Below are 20,820 nucleotides of genomic sequence, written 5' to 3'. Positions count from 1 at the left end.
ATCACAACCCATCAGGTTTGTTACTACCTATTCCAGGAATTCAGACACTCTTATCCTCAGTATACACAGACACTGGAACATCCTACAGTGTGACCCTGAACTAGCAAACATCATACCAGACAGATGTCTTTTTTCATTTCGAAAAGGCAAAAACTTAGGTGGCTGCTTCAATCATTACAAGCATTCATATGACAACAGGCAGTCACAACTATTACAGACTACCCTTACAGGGGAACCTTTGACTGGTTGTTTTCCATGCGGTCATTGTACCAATTGTGATAAAGTGAGTAAATCTAAACAATTTACTAGTAGGAATTCCGCTACAGTTTATGATGTCAATTTTTTTGCGAGCTGCAGTACTGATTGGTTGGTCTATTTGGCTACGTGCACTTGTGAATCCTTCTACATTGGGAAAACTTCACGTCCTCTTAGAATCAGAATTTCTGAACATGCAAGTGATATCAAAAATAAAAAGGTAAACAATGCTTTATATAAACATCATCTGTTGCACAAAACTGCAAAATTTTCTTTTATGGTAATTTATGTTATAAAAGGTAACAAACTCAACAAAACAGGTTGGCACTCTATTTTAAATTCCAAAGAAAAAAAGTGGATTGTCAAACTAGGTGGATTATTCCCACCTGGTTTAAATGAACAATTCTAGGTTGAACCAATGAATTGTTAGTAGCATGTATTTAAACAGCAACATCTGATTATGTGATTTTACACTGAAGAAGGCTGTGGTTTTTGTTCCAGCCGAAACCGGTCTGGTTGTTTGCTGTTTTTATGTTTTTTTATATTTACAGAATAAATTTCTTTCAGGCAACAGTTTGCTGGCTCACTGGATGTTTTTAACATAAAGAAGCATTCATGTTCTAAAGTGTACCTCACTGCTGTCCTAACTAAAAGGGGCTTGCTTGGATTGCATTGTTTTTTGTACAGTCAGAAACTGGGGAGACCAAAACCACACCCTTTTTAGCCACTGGAGACAATGAAGATAAATTGTTATTTATCAATCATACAAAGTAGCAGCATTCTGCAATGGAATTTCCCCTGCCATATAAGGAAGAACGCATTTGCTAGTAACTCCTTCATTCCTTTCAAAACCCAGCAGACTAGTGGCAGGACTGATGAAAATGTCAGTTTCTGTTTTTTTTATTTTTTTTTTTTTTTATTGTAGAAGGCTCAGACCATACAGGACTCTAAGACTCTCTGCTTCAGGACAGAGGTGGACTTACAATTATAGGAGAACTTAGAGAGAATACGACTGTGAAGGTTTGAGACTTCATGTAAGGGAGATGTGATATTTCTTTATATAAAAATTCCACTCTATGACACCTAGAAAATACAAACAAAACTCAGTGGTATCTGGGCCTTTGTCAGTATGGTTCATAATCCACTCAACGTCCCAAACTGGAAGGCAATATGAAAAAGCAGAGCAGCAGCAAAAACACCAAACCACCTCTTCCAACAGCATACTGTCCAGACACCAGTGCAATAGCCTTCCGTGGAGATTACTGCAATACAAAGAACATTGCAATGCTACAAGTAGTGTGAAAATACAATGATACAATGGCAGAGTTAATGCAGAGTCAGTATCCAGGTTCCAACACCCCTTGGGAAAAAAACATAGATAAAACTTCTCATGTTGGTCTCAATTGCTCTAGGTTTTCTGCAGGTAAATGTCCAAGCTTGTGTCAGTTAAAAATCTCTGAACTGGTACAAGTGACACTTTTCTGTACACAACATTAGGGAAAACTAAGCTAAAGATGGATTAATGTATGACCTATATGAGGTTCTGTGGCATTTACTCTGCAAGGTTACATGGCACTCTGGATTTAAATGACATTACAGCAAAGGAAAGATGAAAAAAGAGATATCAGCAATAAGTAATGAATTGATCAAACACACAAACATATACAATACTAAAAATAATTTAATGCAGTTAACATGACACTCATATAGTACCCAAGGTTCACCAAACCACAATCTATATTTTTTCGTTGTGCAGCAGATTTTCCACCACACATAGATCAACGCACACTTTATCAAAAGTGTCTCATCAAAATCTAATGCAACATTAAAGTTCATGTAGCTGGTATGTGCTACTGTTATTGAAGGGGGGCAAGCCTCCTGTACACACACCATGAAGGGATTCGTACTGCCCACTACCAAATAAAAAACCCCAACTCCTGAGTTGTACAAATTCAGTCAAGAGGAAACACATGCTTTTCCAGAAAAACTGAGCATCTCATTTGACTGAAAATGACCATACACTGGCATCAGTAAAATCAGACACTTGATTACTTCTGCTTTGGAAGTCTGATGTTTGGAATTCTGTCCATATAACAAAAGTTTTTTTTGTCAAAAAAGTAACATTTTAAAATAAAACACCAAAGGGTCTGTAATAGTAAATGCCATTTAATATCTGAGTTCTTACCTTTGTTCTTCCACCATTCTCTCCTTTTCCAATATCCTTCTCTCCCGGTTATCAGCTTCCCTCTTCTCCTTTTCCAGCCGTTCCCTCTCCAAGCGTTTCTTTTCTTCAGCTTTTCTTGTCTTTTCCTCAGCCTTCCTCTCTTCCTCCTCCTTCTACATTTACAAAGAGAAACATATTTTAAAAACTGGAAGGTAGCATGTGCACTAAATGTAAATTTACATTCCTAACTACTTCCAAGTGTGGCTAAAGTGGAAAGATATTGATAAGATTTTTAATAAAAAAATTATTTAAAAAAATTGTATTGGTAAGCTTTGTAATTAGAGCTAAACATAGCTACATTCTCAGCTGCAATCCAGGGCAATTTGTATAGCGAATAGCTCACACACAACACATGAACACTTTTTTTAAAAGACTGACACCTATGTATACCACAGTTAGACTTGTCAAATGTCATGTCATATCTGAATAACTTGAGGAATAACATCTCAAACCTAACAAGTGAGTCACACATATCTGTTCTCGTGTGTTTCCTTACTAGATGAGGAACATTAAGTATACAAAATACAATGCATCTTAAAAGAATTAGGCTGGTGGTGCTCAGGCCATGATGGGTACTTATCCACAGAGCTCAGCTGTACAGCAATATGTATTTTTTTAGACATGTTGGTGAATGATGTAAGATTAACAATCAGGAAAGCCAATCAACGTGGCCTTGGGATTTGCATGTGACTTCAAAATGGAGAAACTGTAGAAATTCAAATAGAAATTTGATACAGTAAGTCTATGTTGCACAGAATTGCAGAAGACAAACCTAATGTCAAGAGTGTGCAGCACACTGTTGAGTATGCCAAGAGAAAAAGGAGTTCAAAGAATAAGAAGCTGCTGTAAAGTGTGTGTTGTGATGTCAAGAAGTGCAAAGAAATAATTACAAAAAAATTATCCTTGTTAAAAGCTCAGATGGACCACAAGCCATGAAGTACAGAGGACAGAAACAGATTATTAAATCATAATCTGTACAATATTGGCTTACCTGAAGGAATGAAGAGGTGCACTGTTTTATTTTTTAGATATTTCATTCTGAGACTTGGCTGACCACCCTCCATGGCTATGTGTAAACATGGAAAATGAATACAGAGTGGAAGTAGTTCTGTCAATAACAGTCAACTAAGACATTTGCTTTTGAAAATGTAGTCTCACAAGGTTGAAGTGTGAATCCTAAAGAAGACAGCTAAGCTGAAAGGTTCAAGTGTATAAGGGCAGAACCTTATATGTGTGGAGGACTTTGTCTACAAGAGATATAGTCAATAACATCATGAATTTGTGACGGCAGTCTGGAAATGGCACCAGGTCAACAGTCAAGTGCAGTGATACTAAGGATGTCCTAACAACAGATGATCTGGTCCCTCCTAAAGGCTGAAGAGGTTATCTAAGCACTACCACAAGACCTTCAAAGATAGTGGATGAACCCAGGCTCTCTCAATTACACTGGTTGTGCTGCCTGATGTGGATGAGAATGTCTTCAGTGGAGACTGCCTCACACCTTCAATAATTCAACATAATGCTTGAGTTTAACAAATACCCCACTCTGAGTTGGCGCTGGAAGAGGGGGAGGCTAAGAGACAGAATGAGGAAATCCTGAGAGACAGACAGTTTTTCAATTAAGACCCAAGAAGAAACAAAGATGGTATGAGTGGACATGGATGTCCAAAAACATTGCACTATCAATTCTGACTAGCACAGAGCTGGTAAGAAAAGTAAGAAAGGAAGCCAAAAGGATCAGACTGACAATAACAGTGATGCTACTTACAGGTTGCTAATTGCCTACACCAAACCTGTGTAACGAACAACACCAATGTATGTAAAGAATCAGCAAACATTTATAGTGGGGTCTGAGTGTCTAACCATGTGATCTAACAACATGCTTATCCTGTAACCAGAAAGGAACATTACTGTTGTTCAGGTACCTTCTTGATATGGCTAGAAGGTCTACAGAGGACTATCTGAAAGTTCCATTTTTTTTGTGTATTTATGTGTGTGTGCGTGTGTCTGCCAAACATCAAGCCTCAAAGAGGTCATAATTCTGGTAGCCAGGATGATGCTTTGTACTCACACAAGCATTTAGAAATTATAGCAATTTTTATGAATCAAACCCTCACTGCCAAGGTGATGACAGCACTTGCATCACTGATACTCTACTTATACACTTGTCCATGCATGCCTGCTACCCCATATGTGCAGTCAAGGGCTACCATCATCAACTTGGTTGGCCATGTTCACATCCTCAAAATCCAGCTTCCATGGCCTGAAAGGCTTCTACACTTTAGTGGGGCCTTGGCAATGGAGCCATGATGCAAGAAAGGCAAGAGCCATCATATCCCACATGATGGACAAATTTATCATTACTGCCTCCATCATCAAGCACCTGAGGTGCTAGTGGAACTTGGGTCTCTGGGCCCTAGTCAATATAGAAAGATGGATGCGACTGACAATCGAACAGGATATGACTGGACTCTGCCCACAACAGTGCTCTTAGATCGTAAAAGCAAAATGAAGGATAGCTCTTGTTTGGCTCTATAGATAAATGCTTCTCTTCTTCCTTAAGTATGAAATGAAATATGTTATGAGCTTCTGTTTTTTTTTTCTTTATTATTGAAACTTTGGCTTATTGTAAGCTATGTAACTTTGTTTTTAGGAAAATGAGCTTGGCAAACCTCATAAACCTGTAACTGAAATGCTGCATGAAAATTACCACTGCTCTGGTAGTTTCCATCACTCTAAGACAGTAACGATGTCAGCAGTGGTCCTGTTAGTACTGCTCAGAATGCGCAATCCTCTGTCCAGTGCAATTCTGATAAAAGCAGCAATAAAAATTATTTCATTTCAGCTTCTTTACATCCTTTGGAAAACTCGGCTCACTTCTTTCCAAACCATATCACTACTGAAGAATGTAGATTTTTTTTTTCTTTTCTTATGAGGGCCACAAGTAAACAATTCCAAAATGTCAAAATAGTACCACACTTTAATATAATGCTGAGGCAAAAGCCACTATATATTATTTTGGGTGGAAGTGTTTTCAGCCATACTCCTGCTTGACCTGTATTATACTATGTAAGTTAGTTTGCACTTTCATTATCCACTTGGCCCATAGTTACATGATAATGTCCAGAGCTGGTATTATCCAAATACGCTCAGCTCCTCACAAAAGCCACAATATAACATACTCATTCAAAGCAGCATTCAGTTGTTTGTAACAATGTCAAATGGAAACAATTTGAAAACTCAATAATCCTTTTAATAATACCACTCTCAGCAGCGTCTAATAGATCATAAATGTTTAATCAGAGAAATGATAATGTTTACATAGATTATACCAGCTACTGTAAATATATCAGAACTTCCCACTAAGGATGCTGACAAAATGGATAACTATGATGTCAGCCTTGAAACAAGGCTGCCAAGTAATTTCTGTGCCGTGAATTTCTATACTGAGTCTTTTATGCAAGTCAGAAATGGCTCACACTTTTGACCCACATGACTAAGGCCACAATAACACAAACTGAATACAATATAGACAATGGGGGTCAATTAGTTGGCATTATACATGCCCTATCTACATAAATTACAGAAAAGTTGCTAAAATGAATGCCAGAAACTAACAATATAAAAATGTAAACAATCTATGTGTTTGCACAAAAATATTTGAACACTTGGTATAATAAAAAAGATTAAAAACATTAACATCAAAGTAATTTCTTAACTCAGTTGTATAGATGTATAGTCTCTATGTTTTGGGGGTGGGTGTATATAAAAAACACTGATCACTGATATGGTTTGTGTGAAATGAGTCATTGTGGACAGAGTTTCTACTTCATCACAGTCAGACATCTGAGGTATGAACAGGCAATACTATTGCTGTAAACAGTGGGAACAGAAGGAAACAATGAAGGTAACCAGCCCCCGATTTCACTTGATCACATTTAAACATTGAGTTGGCCTGCCAAAGCTACACACATATATCCATACATATAAATATTCCAGGCACAAGCAATACTGTCCTTCAAGCCTGTCAATATAGCAAAACAGTTATTCCCTTAACACATTTTCAGGTTGTTTTTAAAAATATTGAAATTAGTGCTTACTTTATTGTAATCTGGTAGTCTATTCTAGTCATCATCTTCTCTCTCAGACAACCAATTAGTACACCTTTCATTTCTATACAATCTTCTACACAGGTCGACTGATGATTCTCTACTACTTTTTGATAACACAAAAAATGCATCCACCTGCACTCGCTGATCAGAGGTAGTTGTCTCTAAATGTCCAATAGCTCTTGACAAGGTCTTCTCTTACATGTCTGCATGAGACACTGTATAAGTTCAAATATTTTAGTCTTTCATAACTTAAATTTTCACATCCATGAATGCCCTTGGTATATTTCTGCTGCACTCTTTCTAATTTACTTATAGTTGTTTTCTTAAAATATTTCCATATTTCCTCCATACACAAGTTTGGGTATAATGTAACTCACAAATAATGAGTTCATCATTTTTGATTTTCTAGACTCTATAAAACTTTTTATACAACATATAGCTCTATAATTATTAACCCTCTGTTGATATGATTAGAAAAACTCATAGCTGGATTCATCCATATACCCATGTCCTTAAATGAATTTACAATTTCAATCTCTGTGTGCTGCATTAAATATATACCTCTCAATCTACATCTCCCAAATTTCATATGTTTAGTTTTTGATGTATTAATCAGCCTATTATTCCTCTGAGCCCAAATGGTCAATGTATTCAAGTTATTTTGCAGACATGCCTACAGTGCATCTATTTTCAAGTCATACACATACAGACTGTAGAACACCTCAGACGAAAAACATAGATATTAAAAACACAGCCTAAACAAGTATGGGCCTAGAACAGAACCATGTGGGACACCCTGACTGTATCCCAGAATTTCTCTTGTCCAACTTCTGTATATTTGCCATGTCCTATTTGTACCCCATGCAGCAATCCATCTTATAAAGAGTACATCAATACCAAGGTGTTTTAATTTACTGATCGGTGTTTTGCATATGACCCTATCAAATGTTCAAGTTTTATGTCTAAATTACATCACAGTTAAATTTTTAATTTATAGCTGTTATTATATTGTAATAGAACATCATGTTACAGGTGGTTATAGACCTATTTTCAAAATAGGCATGCTGCTATTTGGTTTGAAGTCCCAACCTTTCCAATTTTGACAATACATTATCCAAAATAAACTTCTCCATTATTTTTTCCACATCATGAAATTAAACTTATAGGCCGATATGACTCTGGGTTTGTCCTACTTACCTTAAAGATAGGTTTAATTAGTGCAAGTCTCCAGTCTTGAGGAATCTCTCCATATTTAAATAACAGTGAATAACAGACATAATGGTACAGCAAGTTCATGCCGAAGTGTTCTCAGGTCATTATAGTTTCATAGTTTCATAGTTTAGTACTAGGCTATCTGCCCTGGGGCATTTGTAAGCCTAGCCACAGTGATGTGACTTTCGCCACCCCATGAAATGGTACAAAAATGCACAGAATAGACTTAGAATACTGTGCCTCTGTCTAGTAGTGACACAGTGAAGGTCCCCTTATATACTAGAATTAGTTTACTGTGTCCCTGTCTAGTAGTGACACAGATGTGACCCCTGGGGTAAACTTACGATCTTCCATCCACTCATCAAGATTGAAGAGAGTCAGTGAGGGGCTTTGCCTAACATGAACTGGGATCCAGTTCCAGAGCATGGGAAGCCTCTGGGTTATGAATCTATCCCTCCAGCATGTCCTATTCATACTTGTACCAAGGTTTAAGTCTTTAGCTCTCGTGGTTCTGATGGATTTGGATTTTTTGAGGTGGAGCATTTCCATCAGTTCCTGATTGGACATGTCCTTGTACGTCAGGCAGAGATCACCTCTGAGCAGGCGGTATGCTACTGAATAGAGTTGGAGTTTCTTTAGTCTGGCAGAATAAGACATATGTTGGAGACCCTTGATCCTCTTGGTGAGGTACTTTTGTGGTCTCTCCAGCTGTTGCAAATGCCGGGTGAGGTACATACCAAATGGGGCATTATACTCAATCATGGGTCTGATGAGGGAGGAGTATAGGGGTACAATGACATCCTTGGATCTGGATGTGAATCCCTTCATGATAAGGTGTGCAAGGTAGAAAGTTTTTCTAACCACTTTGGCAACGTGGGTGTCAAATGAGAGGTCGCTGTCGACTTGGGTCCCTAGGTCTCTGATTACTTTTTCCGTACTCAGTGGGTTGCTGTCTATGTGATAATTTGTGGGTACTTTGTTTTTCCCAAAGGGGATGACTATACATTTTTTGGCATTTAGTTTAAGGCCATGACTCCGGCACCAGTTGTCTGTTTCTGTGAGGCCTTTTTGTAGGATGTATGTGTCCACTGGTGTATCGACTATGGTGCCTAGTTTGCAGTCATCTGCGAACTTTGTCAGCCATAACCCTCCCATGTTTGCTTTAACATCTGAGAAATACATGCCGAACAAGAGGGGTCCCAGGACAGATCCCTGTGGGACACCACTTGTGACTGGCTTTGAGTCTGACATAGCTCCAGCAATTTCAACTTTATGGGTTCTGTCCTTTAGCCAGTTTGCAAATCATCTAGTGACATAAGGGTTTACTTTTATGCTGTTGAGCTTATCTATGATGCCTGAGTGGGGTATTGTGTTGAAGGCCTTAGCCAAGTCCAGGTAGGCTGTATGGACTGCTTTGCCCTCATCAATGGCTCTAGTGACTGTTTCGAAAAAGTCAACCAAGTTCAAAAGGCAGGATCTGCCCTTCACAAAGCCGAACTGGGTGGGGTCAAGTATCTGTAGGTCCCCAATGTCTCTGTTTATGAGTTCCATAATGATTCTTTCCATAGCTTTGCAGACCAGGCTATTTAAACTTATGGGGCGGTAGTTCCCAGGGTCTGTAGAGGTACCTCCTTTGTGGAGTGGGACCACTGTTGCTGTACGCCAGTGTTCAGGTACATATCCTGTAGTAAGGCTAAGGTTAAATAGCATTTTTATGTGTGGGTTTAGCTCCTCTTGGAGTTCACGTAGCACGCAACTCAGGATACCGTCAGGTCCCATTGATGCTGTGTTTTTAGCTTTGTTGAGGGCGGCTCTCACTTGAACATCTGAGATGACAGGGAGATTACATTCAGCTGGGATAAGTATGTCTTCTTTTGGGGGTGAGGGAGGGGAGAAATTTGCACTGCACCTGTCAGCCAGAATGTTGGCAATATCTGTGGGTTCAGTATATTTTTTTGTTATTGTGAATTAACTCTGAGCATATCTGAGGGTTTCCGCCCAGGTTTCTAACATAGCTGAAGAAGGCTTTGTGGTTATCTTTAGTGTCTTTAGCGATTTTTCTCTCAAAGTTGGCCTTGGATGTTTTTATAAGAGAATGTAGTTTTCTGCTAGTGTTGATCAGAGATGTCTTCCCTTTATGGGATTTTGCTCTGTCGTGCAGTAGCTTCCTTCTTTTGTTATACAATTTGTTAATGGCTGAGGTCCACCAGACAGGACGCTTGCCTTTGGTGGAGAGGGACTTGGATTTATTTGGGATTGCATGATCCATGCATTCTTGGAGATGTCCATAGAAAGCATTTGTTAGGGATTCAGCATTGTGGGATGTGGTATCCACTGGCCCAGTGGGCTTAAAGGATACCATCTCAGTCTTAAGAAGAGTGAAGTCTGCTTTTGAGAAGTTTTTCACTGTGGTCTTTTGTGCTGGGGGTGGAGGTGGGATATGTATATCCAGGGTGATTAGTTTGTGGTCAGATCTCACTAGTGAGGGGTATACCTCCAGTGTGGAGCATTTTGTCCCCATGCTTGTGATGATCAGGTCTAGTATATTATCTCCCCTAGTGGGAGAGGTGACTAGTTGTTCCAGTGCATTTGAATTTATGAATTCCAGGAACCTTTGGGCTAGGGTGTTAGGGCTAGAATAATGTACCCAATCTATATTTGGGTAGTTGGAAGTCTCCCAGTATGATGGTATTTTGTGATACATTCATATCCTCCAATGTCTTCAGGAAGGCTGAGTGGGGTTCCTGAGATTGGGAGGGTGGTCTGTAACATGCTACCAGTTGTATAGCAGTTTTGCCTATGGTTAGTTGCACCTCACTGTGCTTTACTTGGGTCCATTTTGTGTACATAGTTCTTTTTCAATATAATCTAATTTCATTTCAGTATCTGAGGTTACCTGGATGTTACTAGGATAAAGTGTCACCCACTTTGTGAAGCCAAACTGCTTTGCATAAGAATTTGGAAGTATATCTATAATCTGTGTCAGGGATTACATTTTAGACTCTACAGAAAGTTTATCAATTTGTATCTCTTTACTCCTATCACATCTTATGTACATATAAAATGGTTTCCAACTAGGCTCAGTATCTTTACATAAATCTCCTTCAATTTTTTATTGATCTTGTCTCACACTATGATTAACACGTCTGTCTGGATTGTTTATTTCAGTTTTCAAGGGCTAGTGTATGTCTGTGTGAAACAAGATTAAATATATTACAGTAGCTGTTATTTTGTTTTCACAGTCAGTCATCTGATACACAGTGCTAGAGGCAGTCTGTAGTCATATTTGGCAGGCATAGTGTCATTGCTGGTATGATGGGGATTGAACGTGTATGATTAAACTACTATCAGATATTTTATGTGTGGATATTTTATGCCAACTCTTCACAGTTAAACAAGGTATACTTATCAGAATGGGCATATTTGGCTGTCAGTCTGTCAACAAAAATGACTGAAACTACTCTGTATCATAATGTACCAGCAAAGAGACAACACAATGCATACTTTGATTGGACTTTGCTAGTCATCTCCATCATTCCCCTTTTTTGCCATTTTTACACAGGGATGGGGTGTCACAATAAGTGTTACTATATTACTATAATTTCACAATACATTTGCTGCAAATGCCTGTATATTCATTCAAAACAAATATGCATATTTTATTTGTTTACAAATGTAAATACATTTGCATATCCTATAAAATTATAAATATACAGAGTCTTAAATTCTGTATTATCCTTGTTTTCCAATAAGGGAATGTGTTATCACACTGCAAGTGAAGTTACTGTCAGAAATATATATTTGCTAATTTGTCACTGCATCAGATCAAAAAATTCGTACATATTTTCCAGGGAAAAGATTTTCCGGGTGACTAGATTTATGTTTGAGGCCCCCTCAAAAATTATGTCATGCAGTCTCAAACATTTCAGGTAGATAAATGTGAGTATACAATTTTATCTCAAATCAGCATCTAAGTGTATGTTTTATGTCTGCATTATATCATACTATTCTGAGATGTCTACCACAACATTTCAAATACTTTTAGACATATGGAGCAATACTCCTAGATAACATCACTAGAGTTTTGGGCAGCCTATCATTAGCCATTTGGTTCGTAATAAATGTTTGTTTTTTCCAGGTTGTATGTGAACAGACTCATTAGTGTGTTAAGAAATTATAACCACAAACACATCTAACAAATCTGATATTTCTATCATTTTGTTAGTGACATCCACACATTTCAGATGCTGTTGTATCTTTTCTTTTAGCAGTGTTTGCTCTCAAAAATGGATTGTGTTAAGTTCAATATCCACCAGTCTTTTCCTGAAAATGTTATATTATACTGAAGAAATACAAACATTTACATTCAAATGTAGTTTCAAATTTAGGTCCGAATGGCCATCAGAAACTGATTAACATTTTCATAAAGAAAAAGTATGGCTATCTGATGTTTTCAAACTAACAAATATGAAAAAAAAAAAACTATCACATACATATGCATACTGTTGTGGTGACTTTAGGTAGAAAGGAATATGCATTTTCCTATAAAAGTGGTTGTTTATTTTGTTATATATTATGACAAAGTTTGACATTAAACTTATTTTTTCTTAAAATTCAAGATACAGGTGCTCCATTGCCCTTCATGGTAGAAGTACAATTTTTTTAAATAGGTAATTACGTGTTTGTGTGTGTGTGTGTGTGTGTGTGTGTGTGTGTGTGTGTGTGTGTGTGTGTGTGTGTGTGTGTCTGTGCATGTGTGTGTGTATGTGTATATGTGTGCAAGCATGTGCATAGGTTTTGGTTTCTTCATATTATATCACTGGTTTACTTTTTTAAAAATGATATGTTTAATTACCTCTGTGTTTCTGATTTCTTACTTTAATATTTTTTATAGCCATCTAAGCTTGTCAAAAAGTGGTGTGTCCTGAAAGACTGCAGGTATATTTTTAAAAAAAATAGTTGTGTGTGTGTGTGTGTGTGTGTGTGTGTGTGTGTGTGTGTGTGTGTGTGTGTGTGTGTGTGTGTGTGTGTGTGTGTGTGTGTGTGTGTGTGTGTGTGTGTGTTTGTGTTCTGCTCTACATGTGTGAGTATATCTTTACCTATAGTTATATCTACACCTGTCTACATATAAATCTATATCTATCTATATACAGTATATAATACACCCCAACCCACACACACACACACACACACACACACACACACACACACACACACACACACACACACAGTCACATGCACATGTGCAATGAGTTGCTGCAAATGTGTCTGAAAGCAAAAAAAATGAAATATATGAATGTAAGCATTGTTTACATATTTATTCATTCGTTAGATCACAACCAGACATCTGACATGTACAAAGTAATTTTGTAATTTTGCTGTAATTAGTGGGCACACACACACACACACACACACATATATATATATATATATATATATATATATATATATATATATATATACACACACACACAGAAGGTTGTAAAGGGTTGCACTCTACATACGTAATAACAAGGTAAAATATAGATTTAGGATAGTACAACATTGTTCTCTAGAAGCATACTGTAGCTGTTATTTATGTGTTCATTTGCTTGCATTGGACTGAAGTATAGGTGTCTGACAGTAATGGGTTTTCAATGTCTGCAGTGTGTGTGCCTGACAGTGACAGGGGTTGCAGTGACTTACAGTGTGTCCATCTGACAGAAGCAAATTGAAATATGCAGTTGGGTATGGTCTGCTTTTCGTGGGATTCATTCATATCACTGTTGTATGCATGCATTAGGAACTCAGCACATTTTTGAGGAGGAGTTTATTTTGGACTTTTTTGACAAGTTGTAGTGCTGTTAGAAACCATTATAATATGCACTGCAGTGCTGTACTCATACCAGTGATGCGACTCTGAATGTCAAGTTTATTGATCTTTATGAATGTCTTCTTTGTTAAGATCTTAGGCAGTATCCACTTGGAAGCATTGTGTAAAAACATTTCATAGGTGTAGCAGGCATAAAAGTTCAGAAATGCCTTGAGAAAAAAGAATGTGGTCATTAAGAGAGATACAGTGATTTATTTTCATTCAAAATTATGAATATATGCAGTACTAATACTTTGATTAGTAGTTTGCCCTACAAGGAATTTAGATCATACTTCATGGTACTACATGAACACTTACATAATGCTGGGGAGTTGCTCGCTGCTACCTGCAGTATAAATAGCACTGCTATGTAGATATTTATACCCATTCAGCAATGAATATATTTATGTATATGCCCACATTTCATGCAAATATGTAAGGCACTGTCCACACCGCAACATTTCACAGGACATTTCAGTGTACAGCTCGGGAATGTCTGCTGACCAAGCATAGTGGTCAGTATGCAAGAAAGTGATATTTATTTGTGCCATATTAATATTTATACTAATTATTTGACCCAGAAAGTGCATACATGGTTCTTTGTGATATTCAAAGGATGCTTACATAATGTTACAAAATTTGTTGCTGATACATGCTGTCTGCCTACCACCAATCTGCAGATATTTCTACTTCTTTAGTGATGTACATCTGTATGCATAAATATCATATTTCTGTAAACATCTCGGGTATTGTTGATCTGGATGCATTGTGAGACAGCATTTCACATATCCAGTAGAGGTCAGGAATGACTCCTCAGACAAATTGGGTACTTAGTACCAAAGAAAATGTGAGCCATTTTCCAGAAATATTATGAATATATGCCACATGTAATAATTCTGTTAGTAACTTGAATCAGGAGGTAATTATATGATAATTTATGGTATCAAATAAAAGCGCAGTCAGTGCTGGAAAAACTTTCTACTGATAGTTGGTGTCTAACTAGCATCGCTTGATAGATATTTACATTTATCTGTCCAGGAAATATGCATGTTTACACTTAGGGATATGTAAATGCATTTGTCCATGAAATATGAAAATGTGCATATAATTCATAATTAAACAAATATATCAAAAATGGAACAGCAGCTACAAAACTGCTTTGCAGCAACTTTAAAATCACATCTGCTCTGCTTCACAATAATGATATTATTATAGCAATTTTACAAAAGTGTGATTTTATATTGAACAAGTAATTAGATAACATACATTTTAGAATTACAATTATAAAAACAACTATTAAAATCTCTCTAGCCATAGAAAATAGACTCCAACTATCAGTGTGACTTTTGTTCATGTAGATGTGGTCTTCAATTTGCATATCTGGCTGCAACCTTATGTTTAAAACTTCCATATGAGCACTTCATCAAGTACCCTATTCAAGGCTTGTCCTAAGCAGTAAAATGACATTCACCTGCACTCCCTGATCAACAACCCTGGGCACACAGTCAACAGAAGTTAAAAGATTTAGGGTATTACAACACTGTTCTCTAGTATTCAGAAGACTTTTGTGATGAAGCTGCCCTTTGTGTAGTAAAATGCAGCAAGAAAGATGGTGTCAGAATGCCATGCAGCCGGATTCACTTTGAATCACTTAATGTTCAGAACATCAACGTTCTGATCATCGAGACCAGAACATCGATGTTTAGAACATCGAAAGTTCAAAATGAACCATAAAAAAAAAATCACAAACTCTATGTGCCCCCCACAGACCCCCTACTTTAATATTCCAACTCCGAGATCGCACTACAGTGGGGTAAGGGAAATCTCCCATTTACCGCTATATGCGGTAGCACTAAACGGGAGATTTCCCATACCCTACCTGCAATGCCAACACTCACATGGCACACACACACAACATGCAGGGCACCTTGCTGCACTGCATACACACCCAACATTCCACAATCTCACTTACCTGGTACTTCCACTTTAAACCTTCAATGCTCTGAACATTGATGTTCTGGTCTCGATGATCAGAACGTCGATGTTCTGAACATTCAATGATTTAAAGGGAACCTCATGCAGCCATATTACATCATTCCTTTTTTGGCACAACAGAATAAGCCACCAGCCCTGCCTTTACCCAGCCCCCCAATAAAAACATGCACATAAAAATTATTAGACTTGCTGTGAGATTTTTTAGTATACCTTAGAAGGACAGAGCTACTAATGTCCTGTACCTGATAGGACCAAAACAAGCTCCTCAAGGAAGAGCAAATCTGCCTAGTGGACAACTGCCATTAACATGCTTTATAATAAGAGGAAGAAATTGCTGTCTAACAGTAACAGGGAACGAGCCCTAAACTGGAAACACTCCATCCTCAGCTTAAACAAGCAAATAAGACTTCTTTTGAAGTCCTCCAAAGCAAACTACAAATCCAAATTAGCTTCCTCAACTAAGGATAACCATAAGGCATTCTTTAATTACATCCATAACCTAAAAGGAAAGGCCCAAATTTGTGCTGAACTGGTAGTTAATGATACCACATATACTGAGCCTGTGGGACATAGCTAACCTGTTGGCTGAGAGGTTCTGTGAAAAATTTGTTCACCTTTCTCTGCCACATGTACTCCATGACATCTCTACCACATGTACCCTACCTTGTATCTCTGAAGAGCAGGTCATAAATGCCCTCTCTAAGGCCCCATTTAACTGGAACAGAGTTAATATCCTGACTCTAACAAAGAGGAAACAGGACAATGATAAGCATGCCTATACTAGTGATGCAAAGGCTTGCCCAAACAGGCAGCCTAACTTAACAGTCTAGAACACTAAAAGGCATCTTCTCTCTTTCCAAGAAAATCTGGTTTATACTGTACAGTCTGTGGGATTGACTATTTGTCACTGTCTGCATTTGTTTTCTTGGATCACATTAAAGAATGAATACACACTGGCATCCTTCCTGCTATGCTGTAATATTGCAGTCACTGCAACACTCCTAGATACGTCTTTCACAGCACATGCTGGACATTCTCCAACACTCTGCAGGTTAAAACGAGAAGCCCTCATGTTGTTTGTTCTTCTCTTCCACGGTCATCTCCTGATTAGTCAAGGTAGCACTAAAACATGTGTACCATTTGACTCACTGATCCCAAGTTTCCAATGTTTCTGAAAAGAAAGAACCTAGAACATTTTTGAAGTGGGTGTTATTATGCAAAACAAATGTGTGAGCTGACTACATTGGTTAAATATAACGATATGAGACTTCTGTGGCTGTGTGAAACCTAGAAGTGTTACTTACCTCAGCCAGAGCCCAGAATCGTTCCCTGTTTAACCTTCTCATCTCCACAGCAGCGTTTGTCTTCATATACTTTGCACCCTTTGTAAAAGAAAACAGACAAAAGAAGATGAAAATACATGAAATATTAGATAAACAGAAATACAGACAGCCAAGCACAATATGCAGTCTCTGTGTTGTGAGTGTAATACATTTTAACTGAGACACACAACTGCACAACCATTTCTTTATCAAAAACAAAACTGGCTTTGACAACTGGGAGAATGAGAAGCAGAATGCAGCAGGCTATTATAGGTTGTCTATAATCCTATGCTAGGACATTTACCTAGCCTTTTCCCTAAACTCACTCAAGACACTGCACATAATTTCCAAGATAGCTACAGATTTCTCCTCCAAACTGAACTAGGTCTTGGTATGTACTGTATTTTATCTGTATCAAACTGAGCCTTCTTTCACTTAGTTTTGCATTAGTTTTCTCCCAAAAAATACACATAAAGAACTCAAAAATCAGATCTAGCCAAACTTCAGGTTTTGGATTCTGTAATCTAACCAACTATTTTGTGGCTAATCCCAATCTTACTAATAAATCAACACAAGCAATATTTTATTGACAATGACTTCTACTGTTTTCATGCTCATTAGCCTGTATGCCCAGTGTGGCATGCTGAAATACATTACTACTCATTTACATTTATAACTGCTTTGTTACCTTAAAAAAATATGTCATATAGTTTCTCAAGTTGACATACTAAGCTGGAAGTGATCTTTTATTAAAGGGATTGAAATCTATAGTACAGCATATCTTTAGTGTACAACAGGCTTTGTATCCTCGTATTTTCAGAGAAACTGGACTATTTTTCATATCAGACTTTCTTACCACAGTGTCTTCAGAACCAATCACACTAGCAGATCTCCCAAAGCGCTTGGTAGTTGGTGGGATGTTAGAAATTACTTTGTGAATGGCATCAACAGTGACATCATCAATCCTTCGGGCTGGTAAGAAAACATGTGCTTCCTGAAAAGCAAACAAGGCAATACTATAAAAAGGATAACAGATTGTCCTCTATAAAATCTTTAAAGCACAGTTGCTAAACAAAATGTGAAGCACCATCCACATTTATTCAAAGTAATAAAACTGGGTGCCAATCAGTTCCTGTTAGCTGGTAGAACTGTGTCTACAAACTAAAAGCTGAAGAGCCTTCCAAAGAACCGACGTCTGGGACTGTCGGTTCCTCCATTTTATAATTACAACCTTCCCAAATACTAACCTGGCACAGTCTAACCTTCTCTTAATAGTGCGTTTGTTAAATCTAGCACAACATCCAACAACGTCGTGCTCAGGCCCTAAACAAGGTATACACAAAGTATGGTAATCCCTATGAGGTATCTGTTTCCCACAAGAAATACAGTTATTCACTTTTCTGACATCCGGTTAAATACTGAGGCAAGAAAAACCAAAATATTCCCTAACGGGTACTTAGCCCAACTTTGATTCGGTCTGAAACTCTGACTTCAGAAACTTTCAAATTGCTTCTGCATCGGACCGGACTACCCCAATAGTTAGGACTGCAGCAATGTGGAATGAAGAACATCTAAAAGCTGAAAAAATTGCAAGAGATACTTTTTTCTTTGTTTTATACGTTATTTTTATATATTTGCATTTGCTGATCAAGCGAAGACTACTGATCACATCCCATTTTCAGTGAAAGCCTACAGAGTAAAGCTCTACACAAGAGATGTATATTATCAAAACAATTTAATGAATACAGTTAAACTCATAACTAAGAGATGCAATCAGTGTCCATGCTCAGTAAACCAGTGATATGTAACATATGTAGGTCACTCCAATATACGATTACTTTATATATTAGTTACCCGTATAAGCCCACTGGACACCAATGTCCTTTCTCAAGGGCAACTGCAGAAATACTGACAAGCTAAGTGACATGCTCAAGAGTCACAGCAGGCAAATGAAACTGGAAGGAATCAAACCCTGGACAGTGGGTTACAGGAAGCAGGGGATTCATATTTCAGAGCTTTAAACCTCTGCGCTAACTTTAGAACAAACAGCTGGGAGACAGACTACACTCATAAGTACAACGTCATATGCAGTGTCATACCATCACAATATAAAACAACACAGCATGGTGACTGAAAAGTCACAATAACAGAAACAGACTACAAACAGACAGCCTTTAAAATGAATATAATCATTAAAGACATGTCAAGTGAGAAACTATAGCAATAATTTTATCATTCATATACAATATGAACTGTACTATTTCAGTAAGAAAAAATAACTTCAGATGTACACAGCCTGATATGTAATACTATGTTTTACAACAATAAGAAAACCATGGGATGCTGAGCTTCCACATGTAGTCCCAGTTAAAGAAGAAGAAGTGGTTTTACATGCATTTCTGAAAGGAATTTTATCTGTGATCTGCCTTACAGAGAGTGTGAGACATCTTCCCAACTTAGACACTGTATTACTGAACATACAACACATTAAAGAATGCATAAGTTAATGGCCTGAGTCAGGTGTGCATCGACGGAATGATCCGGTAAATTTTAACATTCAAACCCCTCATGGTCTAACTAATCACTTTCAAAGAAAAAGCCCTAGTTAATGGAACTGACTTTCTAGTAACCTGTGTGTGTGTTTGTGTTGATCACATATGCATCTGAAGCTTCAGCTCTATGGTTCTGACTAATATTTATGAACATCCCTGGAAAAATTATCCAACCCAGGAGGCAAATGAGAAAGAGATTCCAGTACACATACTATGGGAAGAAACTGAAACATATACACAAGAGTAAGAGGAACTTTTACCAAACTTATTTAATAATTCTAAACTATGCAATGGTAGGCACACAAGTAATTTTTGCCGATCTGCAAAACATTGTAGAAAGGGGCAGAAACTTAACTACTAGCTACTGATGTAGAAACAAGAAAGAAAAAAAAGAAGAAACAGTGCCATATCTCCCACAGGGGAAAAGGGATTACATCTAGATATATAATCCAGAGGATTACATAAAGGATTACATCTAGATGCATAATCCACAGGATTATGTAAGGAACTACATCTAGATGTACAATCCAGAGGATTACATACGCAATGTTTATAGAAATGCAGTATCTCCTGTACATGGAGATGCCAGTACATAGATAAAAATATAAGTCTAAGCAGTAAAACCTACTTTAGCATTCCATAAATGCAGTAGAAGACTGCAAAGTATAGAGAGTAATATCTAATAGCACAGTAGGGAGGAACAATGTCTAAGGAAGACAGATACTGTTGCCATTTGATTAGTCATCTGGAATCTACTGTCTCAACTGGTCTGCTATGATATGCTTCAACTTTCTGCAGTGACACTTAAACTACTACTTATACTACTCTTTAAAAATCAGCCAGTGGCAGCAAAAAAATTGTCCCTTTTGCTATAACAAAACATTAGAATAAGCTTTTATTTTGAATACAGTTTGCAACAGCAAGTTAGAGGGCCGGTGGACTGAGACATTTGCACTGTAAACAGTATATTTCAAAATGTATAAACCAGATAAGAAACAAGCATAACCTCCCATTCCCTCTTGTGATTAGCAGTGTTCAGGGAGGATAAAACCGCGGCCCCACCCCAGCCAGCTAAAACAAAAAGCAGTAGAAATCTAATATTAAACAACAAAGCATGGAGGGTAGGGTCCTCTAGTTTGTAATCTTGGAAACGTCTTCAGTAAGTGGTTTTTGGCCTTATTCTTCTCCAATTTCACAATCCCAACAAAAAAGGGATCTGGGATTGTAAACCCCATGCTGCCTTCATCCTCATCCACGTGTACAGGATCAGTGAATATCACAAATCAGTTGGGACCAC

The 20,820-nt window shown here is 37.6% G+C and overlaps 1 protein-coding gene across 4 annotated transcripts in view; it reads right to left on the bottom strand.

The window, feature by feature from the left end:
- Nucleotides 1-20,820, bottom strand: part of LOC122795706 — a 1,598,363-nt gene that overhangs the window by 397,694 nt on the left and 1,179,849 nt on the right. For all 4 annotated transcript variants that reach the window (XM_044064005.1, XM_044064007.1, XM_044064006.1 and 1 more), the window contains exons 5-7: nt 17,828-17,965; nt 16,954-17,031; nt 2,441-2,592 (exon numbers count right to left, since the gene is read on the bottom strand). In XM_044064005.1, coding sequence (XP_043919940.1) covers nt 2,441-2,592; nt 16,954-17,031; nt 17,828-17,965 — 368 coding nt within the window. The remainder of the gene's footprint in view (nt 1-2,440; nt 2,593-16,953; nt 17,032-17,827; nt 17,966-20,820) is intronic.

The sequence above is a fragment of the Protopterus annectens genome, chromosome 2.part2 (genome assembly GCF_019279795.1).
Source record: "Protopterus annectens isolate FY-2018-M chromosome 2.part2, PAN1.0, whole genome shotgun sequence".
Classification (NCBI taxonomy): domain Eukaryota; kingdom Metazoa; phylum Chordata; order Ceratodontiformes; family Protopteridae; genus Protopterus; species Protopterus annectens.
The sequence above is the reverse complement of the archived record's forward strand: the minus strand, read 5'-3'. Positions and strand labels throughout refer to the sequence as shown.